This window comes from Pterocles gutturalis, unplaced genomic scaffold (assembly GCF_000699245.1).
Source record: "Pterocles gutturalis isolate BGI_N339 unplaced genomic scaffold, ASM69924v1 scaffold11427, whole genome shotgun sequence".
In the NCBI taxonomy this organism is placed as follows: Eukaryota; Metazoa; Chordata; class Aves; order Pterocliformes; family Pteroclidae; genus Pterocles; species Pterocles gutturalis.
The window spans coordinates 120675-132429 of NW_010110303.1; the positions used below are offsets into that span (position 1 = coordinate 120675).

General features: G+C 37.4%; 1 protein-coding gene across 3 annotated transcripts in view; it reads right to left on the bottom strand.

Annotated features, from left to right (window-relative positions):
* Positions 1-10915, bottom strand: part of FAT1 (FAT atypical cadherin 1) — a 100563-nt gene extending 89648 nt beyond the window's left edge. For all 3 annotated transcript variants that reach the window (XM_010073306.1, XM_010073305.1, XM_010073304.1), the window contains exon 1: positions 7648-10915. In XM_010073306.1, coding sequence (XP_010071608.1) covers positions 7648-10915 — 3268 coding nt within the window. The remainder of the gene's footprint in view (positions 1-7647) is intronic.
* Positions 10916-11755: the final 840 nt, after the last annotated feature.

Here is an 11755-nt window from a genome sequence, read left to right on the forward strand (position 1 = left end):
AGGCACAGTACAAAATAAATATTCCACTAGAAAAAACACTGAACATATATCAGCATTAAAATATCTTTCCAGAGCAGTTAACTACCAAATTGATCTTCACTTGCCCCCCTTCTTTTTAAAGAAAAAACTCTATAATTTTTACTAAACTTTCCTCACAGTGAAAGCTAAGGGAATTACTATTTCTGCATCTCTGACCTAAACTAATTTCTGTTTACAGAATAAGAACAGATGTATTTTTTATTACTTATCAGAGACAAACTAGTATTTCTTGAACAGATGTGTTTCCAACATTTTTCAAAAATAACCCCAACAACCCAAAATACACTTTTGTCCTGTTATGCACAAAAAAATGCTTCTCAAACTCAAAAAGTATTACTTAAATTCATTTATTATTAGCTTAATTATACACTATCCAAACAAACAGAATATGTTTGCCCTTGCATTATTTTCCAAAGAAATGAGTTTAACTGTTTGCGCTTGACTTCCAGGTTTTGACCTGGAATTCTGTTCCAGGCAACTGACCGTCCAACTACAGAATCCAAGAACAATCAGTGTAAGTCCTTTGATTAAGAAAAAACTCTTCTCTGCTGACTAGAATTTCATTCAAATCTCCAGCGTGCATATTAGAATCAGGTTTTAGCTCTCTTAACTGGTAACTGAAGTGCTGATGCAGCCCCTCATTTAAAAGATTAACCTTCCAAATTAACATTCACAGGCTTAAGAACTTTAACTTGGAGTTTATAGAACCTAGTAATTGTTCTATGGAGCGTGGAGGGGTGTTGGTTTTAGCTGTTTTTCTGTTTAGTTTTTTGTTGTTGTTCTTTTGTTTTTACAAACCACATGAGTATAACCTCGAAATTCTTACTCTAGCAAATTTATACCTCAGCCACTGAAAAAACCTAGCTGCTATAGCTATATGGGCAAATCATAAACTTCAATGCAACGTAAAGTGGCAGTACAGAATTAGGTTTCGGGTAAAAAGAAACTTGTCTGAAAAGCTAATTAGATACCTGGGAGATTAGTTTGTGCTCTGAGTGTCACTCGTGTCTGTACCCAAACTAGCTAGAGTACAAATTTATTGAGCAAAAAGCTGCAACCCCTTAGTACTCTACAGAAATAGAGTATCTCCTAATCCAGCTCTCTTCAAACCTTGTGGTAAGAACTACTGTGCTTTGCAAGAAGAAAACACTGTAAAACCCTCGTAAGAGAGGGTCTTTTTCCCATTTACTCCTCATTTTTAACTGGTCAAAATACTCACATAAGGAATTTTAATGCCAAAAACTACGTGCCGCTGTGACTGTATCTGTGGACAGAAGCAAAGCAGGAAACGTCATTGTCACAACTTCTGTCAATTACAATGTTTAATTTAACAGTTAACAGCTCTCTTACAAAAAGATTTGCTCAACATTTTTTCTGTTATCAGTGACCTATAACCTATCTGACAGATCTGCAAGGACTGTAAATAAACACAGCACACAGTCACCATATGGCTTGGACAGCAGCATGTTTGGAATATGTATAGTAGAAAAACGGAAATTATTAGGCATTTTTTGGTTCCTTGTTTGTTTGTTTTTTTAAATTTAAACTGAGGGAAACTAAGTTTTTGTATATCCTGGTATTTATATTCATGACTTATAGAAAAGAGGTAACAAACTAAAGTATACAGAAGGTGCAACTTCAACATGAAGCATTCGCTGAAAGAGAAGAAAGTCCCATATTCATAAGGCCGCTTAACTACAATTAACTTAAAACCAAATCACTCTAGTCTCAGTTTTGATTAAAAATGCCACCCCTACCTTCAAGTGGTTTACGGCTGTATCAGTACAACAAACAGACAGAAAACATTCACAGGCATTGAAACTCGACTCTCTACACTGCTAAACTGCTTTTGGCAGGTGCCAGCTACCACTCTTCCAGGGTACAGGGCACAGTTAGGAGTCAAAATGCAGCAGATGACAGCATTCCCAACAGACAGTCTGGGTGCAGCCACCCTACCTAAAGGTATGAGAGTTGTTGGGATAGATGCAGGCCAGTTGGCTTCTGTTCCAGACAATGCTGCTGGTTTGACACCTAGCCAATGTGTACTTAAGTGTTCTGCTCTGTTGATGATCATAGTATTTAATCTTTGCTAATGCCTGGCTTCGTATTAGAACTCAACAACAGAGTGGTGGATTGATTTGAAATGCTTAAAAGCCAAAGATCACTGATGAACCTGCACCTACCCCTCATGTATAAATGTTAATCATATCTCGCATTTTAATTAATGCAATTATAAGAACACTACAAAGAAATGTTAACATGCTTATTATGTGTTAGCAATGCTCTGTACCTTTTAAGAGTACAATTCAGTACTTTGCTTTACATGGTTAAAACCCTATTAATTCTCCTTAATGAATTACTATTTTCCCAGCTGGAAATGGTTCCGGTAATATTAAAAATAGTGTCCCATAGCCACTAAGCTTTATTGATGTTATTTTATGCACATGCAATAAAATTAATTTCCCTCCACATGCTCCCATTAATATTCTTTTTTTACCCTCTCCTTTAACATTCTTTACCAAAACAAATCATCTTTCCTTATCATGGTAGTAACGTTACACTTCAAAATTACATGGTTCCAAGGGAAGACTACACAAAAAAGATAAACCTGCTAAAGGTTACAAACCACATCTGATTCAAGAACTACCCAAACAGAAAATAACCAGAGACTGGGAAAGCATTGGAAGGAAGTATCATGTAGTTGCCCTGCTCTTATTCTTCCTTATGCTACTGGAGACAGCATATCAGGCTAGACAGACCTTTGTTCTAATAAAGCAGTCATACTTGGGACTTTTTAAGTCAGCAAATTAGTTTAATCACCTTAAACTTTGTTGTTATTGTTAGAACAGAATTACTGTTGTGCTGTAACACTCATGGCCTAATAACTTAAACTCAGGTTACGGAAAGAACAGTTATACTCCTGGTAACAAATAACTACATCACTGGATTAAATACAAGTAATAAGATTATAATACATTAAGTTCAGCCTGCCATATCACCCTTGACACCATTCTGGAACTAGGTTATGTGCTGGGAAACATCCTCAATTGCAGAAGTTTAGAAAATGCCTTCTGGTAGCCTTGCAAGTTGAACTAGCTGGTAAGTTTCTGATAACAATGTGTTTGTAAAATTCATCATGGTTTCTAATTCAACTAAACTGTCATCGGGGAAACCTGACTGCATAGGGCCTACACCCAATACCCTGCATCTGGGTGCACAAGGGTTGCAAATGCAACCACTCTAGTACATGACTGGTTAGACGCAACCAGACACCACAGAATTCATGACTCTTGAAACCTCCTTCATTTCTAAATGTCAGCTTCCACGATGGGCTCCCATCTCCTATAAACACTCCAATGAGACCTTTCTTAGGCTAAATGACCCAAAACATCAACACTCCCAAGGTCTGCAGGCTCCCTCAGCTATCTAAATTTTGAGCACTAGAAAGAAAACCAAAACTAAATAAAGACAACCCTGAAACAAGATAAAAACCAGCTCTCAGTAACAAGCTAGAAGCTCTGATATGTCAAGGAAAGGCGCAGCCTGCTTGGTAAAAAGTCTTTGGAGAAGGCCAGATGCTGAGCAAAACTAGCAACAGTTCTCATTTTTCCATCTGAAAATCAGTGTGGAAACTTGCTCATCACGTGTCGGTGCTCCCATGACAGTGTTACATCCAGCCCAGTGGGCAACACTGAATGGCCCTCTGGGAGTTCTTCCTAATTACGTTTCTACATACTAGAGCTTCCATCTTTCATTTCACCTTTGAGGAGTATAAATACTTAATGAAAATGCTCTATCCTTACATTTGACAACAAAAAAGTAAACAGAAGACATTCTCCTTTTCCCTGCTTGCCTGCGGGGATGAGAACTGGGACAAGAAAGAGGTTTCAGTATTGCCTCAGTCCCATGTAGCTTCGGTTTCAGGTTCTCCTCCAGCAATTGCTTCTACCGTTCCTTAGAGCTTTTCTAAATGGTAGTAGCAGCATGGTATTGACATGATTTATCTCACTTTTATTGCTCAGTGCTAATGGGATTTAGATGGTGTATGTGTTTTTTTTGTGGCACACTGGGTTCCGTATCAAGACAATGCATTTTATTATTAATACATCCCAATTTGCTCAACTCCTTATCAAATTCTTTGGGAAAATATTTCACAGCTGTTTTAGTAGCCAGTTTATGTAGCCAGCTGATCATGTCAGTTTGCAGATTTCAGTATAGCTCACATGTAAAAAGCTATATTAAATTCCAGCTTCTCCTGAACACACATACCTAAATAGGTATAAATTCATTGCACAGAAATCTTGTTTTAAGATCTTTCCCCTCATACTGTTATAATACACCCAGAGTCTCCATTAATTATGCAATTTTAATTTTATCTCTGTACAGTAACAGTCACAATGCACTGCTATACTTCTGAATCATTACATACTGAGTGATGATCTCTGATCTCCTTCCCTCAACCACTTGGCTTTGAGTTAACAATTTATGAGCTGGAGATAGGATGAGGCCGAAACTCAAAATAATCTCATTAACACCATTTATTTTCTTTAGTCATACTTTCAGTCTCTATAACTTCCTGGGGAAATGAGTTTCATGACTATCACACTTCATGTGAAAAATACTTCCTTTTAGATTGGTTACCTGTTAAATGTGTGCGTCCTATTTCTTGTAATGCAAAAAACAGCACAATGAGGAAGGTGGTACAGAAACTATTGCAATTTTATGAACTTCTAGCATCTTGCTCTCCTCCTTTCCTGACCATTATTGCCTTTTCAGGCTAATGAATACTTACATGAAAGCTAAAATATGACTAACTACCAAATGACCTCTAACATACTTTTTTCTGTGTCTTCTTGAAAAGCTTCAGAGCAATTAGTCAACAAAGGTAACCAAAGCAGCTTCTGAGTTTGGAAGTATGGCTGCATCAGTGCTCCCTGTCAGGAGATCTACTTCTAATGGTTTGGACAGGACTGCAGAAAATAGAATCCATGAAAACCAGCTGACACAAAACAAGGTAAATCTTATTAAAAAATACTCAACAGTTAGTGTCAAAGATATACTAAATTCTCTTGTGAAAATTCTGGAATGACAGGCACAACATCAAACACTAATACAATTTCCTACCTTTTGAAATGTAAAATTAAAAAAACCAAAACATTAACATGGAAAAGATAACCTGAAAGCCCGCAAAAATTTCATGCATGGAACTAACTACTTGATTCTTCTATCATCATCATCATCAATCATATAGTCTTTCTGCAAATGAGATTGTTGCCCTTGATTCCTAAGAGGAAAGTCACAAAAGATTCTTCTTAGCCACTTAGTTAACTGTTGACTCCAAATAACTTCCTAAATCCAGTTTATCTGTCTCTGAACTGGAAGTGTAGTATGATGCTTTCAAAGACAGCACAGAGACATGTAGCTCAGGGGTAAAGTCAAAAGAGCCCTTTAGCAAGCTAAAAATGTTACCGAGTTTCTTGACAGATTTCTTCTTTCACAAATTCTTTAATGTGCTTTCTTGGCTAATTATCAGTCTGCTGCCTGTATCAAGGCCAGTCCACTTCAAAAAACATGACAAATACTCAGATGCTGCAGTATAAAGAGTGCCTCCTGTAACAAATCTGATGATATCTTAGCAACAACAACAAAATAGACAAGATTTAAGCTATACTGTCAAGCTTGTAGATAGTCCATGTTCTTTCCTCAGTTCCTTTTCATGTGCCTGTGATGGAAAAAACACATCTACCAAACACAAACATGTTCTTCCCCACGCCAGCGTCTTAAGTGGAATTTGTTCACTAAGATTAAAAAATAGTAACCTCTCTTGACCACCCACCGAATCCCTCTACTTTCACACCTGAAGAACTGCAAACACCAGATACCAGATATGAATAGAAACAATGCCTCTCCCCTGCCTTGAAAATACAGAGCCACTGTCCTGGACAAGATTATTAAACAGAAGCTGGTTTTGCCCCAAGTTCTGCCAACTTTGCAAACCTGACAGATAACAATTAACTTACTTAAACTCAAACCAATTCTTCAGTAAAGCAAGCTAGCCTCGTGCCAAAAGAGTAAAGAGGTAACACATGCAGACAAGTAATTCTGCCACAGTAGTAGTGCCACAAAAATACACGTACCTCTCCACATACACATAAATAGATACACATGTACATACTGGTGTCAAAATAAAAATACTTCTTCACTCTTTCATTCTCACTGCTGTTATCTATCACCTGGACAACAAATTGGCAAACTCAAGTTCATTCTGTAGGACAACTAGATGCTTTTCTGAGATACTATAATGAACAGACAACTTGAAAGTACAAGTTGCCGAAAGAAAGGCATAATGATACATAGTTTGCAGAAATATCAAAAACCTAAAAGTGAAAATACTAAGTCTTGGACAGCATTCAGTTCTCCATTTCTAGAAAATGTGTTCCACTATGTGCTTTGTTAAAAGCGAAGCTAAGAGAAGCAATGCTACATTTCAAGCTAGAGTTGGTTCCTTAGCCACAAACCACATAATTTAATAACTCGCTTTCCAAAGAAGAAATATTGCCAGTAACAGTTTGTTCCCCTAAACCCTGAAGAGTAAAGTAACTTTGTGAGTCTGTATTACCCACATTCACAACTGTGGGAAGCATGCAGAACACACAGAATGGCTACTCGATGAATCAGATATGATTGCTATTTTTTTATTCTCAGTTACATTTTTTTTCTTCAAGACATCAATCACATACATGATAATTTACCTACATGAAACCTGTAGACAAATTTTGGACAAGATTCCTCCTCAATTTATTTTAAGGTGCTTAGATAGTAGCACAATATCAATGCTCTGTTTTCATGGGAGACATAAATGAATGAATGAATGAATGAAGCTACACAAATGTCCAACCAAAATGCTAGAAGACAGTACTAGAATGTTACTGATGCCATAATTAAGTTTCTTCTGAGTATATGACACTGGAAAAATTCTCACGGCTGCTTGTCAATTTATGCATTATTAATGAAATAAGTCAACAGTTCAGTCTATTTCATTTATATGAGCTTTTTAAAAGGCAGCATCTATACTTTGTTTTGACAGAAGCTTTTCCATTAAGGCACTGCTTACTAACTTACGGATGGGCACCTATAACAACTCTGAAAAGTAACTACCAAAACCAGCATGTATGGCAGTATCACACCCATGCTCCAGTAAATGAACCAAAAGAGATGTCTCTTAAGATTAAAAACCATGAAAATCCCCGCAGAAATCAGTCTGTGGCCTTAACTTCACAGTCCTGCTGTCCACAAGACATCAGTGTTCACATGAGGCAGACCTTCATTTTATATCAATAGTACTCTTATTTTTGCCAGGTGGCATAGATTTTAAGATCTAAGAATGACTTTAGGTAGCCTGGACAGAAATGAGAATAGAGGAAAATTACTTATCAAATGTACACATGTAATTTCACTAAAGTGGTGGACAGAACTATACACATTATTGGTGACACATTTTTCTCCTAACAAGAACATATATGTCAACTATGACACTGTTGCTTCTCTCATCTCTTTGCTGGCATATGACTCTATTTAGAATATAAAAATAACAGAAAGGCACCTTACCTTTCTCTTCATCTATTCGAAAAACTCCTATACCAGATCCATCTCTGATAGAATATCTAATCTCCCCATCTCGTCCTGCGTCTTCATCATAAGCAGATACTGTCATTACTGAGGAGCCAACAGGGGCATCTTCTTTTATAAAGCCTTTATCTGCAAATACAGGGAACCGTGGAGGGTGCAAGTTTTCATTCACATCAACCACCTCAACCTCAACGTAGCATGTAGAGGACAATGAAATGGGTTTTCCTTTGTCCTTGGCCCGCACAGTCAAGTTATAAAACTGTTTCTTTTCATAATCCAGTCTTTGTACAATACGTATTGCTCCACTTAGTTTGTCAACATCAAAAGTGCCATCTCCACTGTCCAAAAGACTGTATCGTATTTGGCTTGACTGGCCTAAATCAGGATCATAGGTTTCCAGCCACATAACAACAGTTCCCTCCGGAAGATCTTCTCGAATTTTCACACGATAATTTGAAGGAATAAACTTAGGAGGATTGTCATTAACATCTTCTACAGACACTTTCAAAATAACTGTTGAAAATAATTGAGGTTCTTCAGTAGGTTGGTCCCTAGCCTCTATTTTCAAGAAATAGACGTGCTGTTCTTCACGATCCAGAACCCCTACAACTTTCACAACTCCTGTCATGGCATTAATAGTAAACTTGTCTGTATCTGTAAGAAGAGAGTATTTCACTTCTCCATTAGCTCCCAAATCTTTATCAGTAGCTTCAATTTGAATTATTTCACTGTTTAACTCTTTGTTTTCACTCACTTCAACAAAGTAGCTGTCTTGCAAGAACTCTGGTGGGTTATCATTAGCATCCAAAATTTTTATATCTAAAAGGTGCCAGGCAGACTTCTGTGGTATTCCAAGATCATAGACAGTAATATTTAGAGTATATTTATCTTTTACTTCTCGGTCAATGGGAGATAAAACTTTCAGAACTCCTTTTTCCATATCAACAATGAAACTACTGTCTTCATTACCTCCAGAAATAACATACACTAGCTTTCCATTGAAGCCAGTATCAAAATCAGTAGCATCCATACGTATTATGCTGGAGCCCACAGGTTGGTCTTCTCTTATCTCAATGCTACTTGGGAGAGTACTTCTAAATTGAGGTGCATGTAGATTCACAGTGTGAGTGTCAAAGAAAACATCCTCAACTTCTCCACGACTGTGCAACTTATTCGCTTGCAAGAGTTTTTCTGCGAGCATTTTGGCAACACCAGTTTCTTCACATTGCAAGTTGACCGGTTTGCGACTAGTAGCTACGGATATGTTGATATACAACGGTTTTGCAAAGTTTTCTCCATCTGTAGCTGTAATTTTCAAACTGTGAAAAGCCATTTTAGCACCTAGGTCATCTATTAGTGACTGTTTGAGTGAAAGTACTCCAGAATTTGGATTTAGGCTAAATAAATCCAGTTCATTTCCAGATTCAATTTGGTATCTTACCAACTGGAGCTCATCAGCATCAATAGCAGACACAGTTGTTATTTGTTCTCCAACACCAAGATCCCTGGGGATTGTTCCCTCACAATTTATTTTCTCAAACAGAGGTATATTGTCATTCAGGTTATTTAAAGTAATAGTAACAGGAACTTCAACTTCTCTACGATATGGTACACCCCAATCAGAAGCTCGAATCCTCAAATTGTAAACCCTTGGCATCAATTCATAATCCAAATCTTCCGAGGTACTAATAATCCCACTGAAATGATTAATCACAAATGGCAAAGGATTTAGGTTTGCAATGCTATAAGTCACATAACCATTCTCCCCTTCATCAGGGTCTCTTGCACTTACTCTCATGACACTTGTACCTATTGGCACGTTCTCATCGAAGGAGGCTTTATAGGATGTCTGAGTAAATTCAGGAGGATTGCTGTTCATGCCTAGTACTTTAATTAATACTTTCGCAGAAGCTCTTCTGTCACTTGTCACAACTTCAAGTTCAAAATGGGATGCATATTGTGCTTTTATGGGTTCTAAAGTCGTAATAAGACCAGTGTGAGTGTTTAAATTGAATTTTATTTTGCCTGGTGTATTTTTAAATATATATTTTAAATGCGGGTAACTAGGCAGAGCTTTCACCATTATCACAGGTGTGTTTGGAGGAGCAAATTCACTTATTTCAGCTCTATATATCTCTTTTTCAAATCTGACAGGACCAGACTTAAATTGAGGTGATGCCACATGAACAACTTTTACAGAAGAAAACTGCGGGGGATTTCCTTTATCTTTAGCTTGAAGGGTAAGGTTGTATCCAAAAGGGTGGCTATCCCAATCAATGTGACCAATGGCTTTTATTCTGTATTCTTTACCTCCTGGAACAGACCTCACTGTTTTGAACTGCTGAAGTGGATCACCTGCAACAATATTTAATGATGCTATTTCCCCATTTGAACCCTGATCGTTGTCCTCTACAGTTACGATTGCATAAGCTGGATCTCTGTCTGATTCTGATGGAGTCAATGTAGCAGCTGTAATAACAGGCGCATACTCATTTGCTTGCTCTACGTGAACAGTTAGTTTTGCCATACTGCTTATGCCACTGCTACCATACAGCTTCAGTCCACGGTCCACCGCAAGAATTTCCATCTCATAATGTTTAGTGTCCGAGTAGTCAAGTCTGCCAGTTAGAACTACCACTCCACTAGTTGGATGTATAGCAAACACATCTGTTCGTTCTTTAAAGCTATAGTAGAACTCTCCATTTGTTCCTATATCTGCATCTGTTGCACTGACTCTTGCAATGCTGGTCCTTATTGCCGTGTTTTCAGGCAAAGAAACACTGTAAGATGTTGGAGAAAACAAAGGCCGCAAGTCATTTGTATCCAGTACCTGTATCCTGACCTTCGTGCGTGTTTCAGCGTTTGTATTTTTTTCAACTGCTTTAACAGTCAGCATATAATGGTCTTTTACCTCTCTGTTAAGGATAGCTGTGTTGCCTCCCTTGGTCCGTATTCTCAAGAAGCAAAAGTTTCCAAGAACATATTCTTCAGCTTTGAACAAGTTCTCACTGTCACCAGAAATAATTTTGTATCTTAGGTCCCATAATGGATTTGTAACGTAAATGCCCATTTTCACCGGATGCCCAACATAAGTCTTGGCTGCAGAATTCTCATACACAGTGGCATTATACAGTACTTGTGTAAACTGCATTGGTGGAGCATGATGTGGCCTTTGATTTCCTTCACAGTTTCCAAAATGCTGCGCGAGCAGCATTAGCAGCAACAGCATCATCAAGTATCTTCCCATGGCAGCAATAACAAAGAAACCCTGAAACAAGAGAGAGAGGTATTAAGACTTATGACTGTTCAAATATTATTCAAATAACCTTCATGTCTAGTTTAGAATTCATGTTTGAAAGGAAACTAGAAGTTACACATCTATGTTATATCCTTTTTTGCTGAAAGTTTCAACATGATTTACAGTCATATTAAAGCAGAAAAACTGAAACTCCTAAAAAATGCCAAGAATGCAGATGACCAAAAGTCTACGAATTACTACCTTGACAAGGGGAACACACACAGAGTTAACTTAAAATTAACAACTCCATGAAGTCACATGTTAGAAGCAATATGCCAGTGCTGTCTGCTATAAGCAAGCAAACTAGATCTGAACTAATATGGAATAGTGAACATTTACTTCATACATCACATCATCTTCTGATAGAAAATTCTTCTCCCTCTTTTCACTTAGATTGTAAAATGGCTGATGTCCAGTGATGTGGAAGTAAACTGCAAAAGTTGGCTTAAACTTACAATGAATTCTTCAAAGTTTCCTGCAAGCACCTGTTCCAAGAATTATAAAAATTATAAACATATAATAATTCTGTATGTATTGTATTCTGTCCAGCTCTGAGTACCTTATAAGGAGTAGTGGATAGCAGTGCATATCATAAAAAACATTTTTATCAACGATCACTAAGATGTAAAACCAATAAAGAATGAGACATGTTCCTCTATTCCCCTCTCAGAATAGATTGGAAACAAGCTAGTATTAAGGAGCTATAAGAACAGGAATCTATCAAAACAATAATGGAGGAACTACTAAGACATATTTCTCAAACACACTCCAGAAATGACAAGGGAAAGA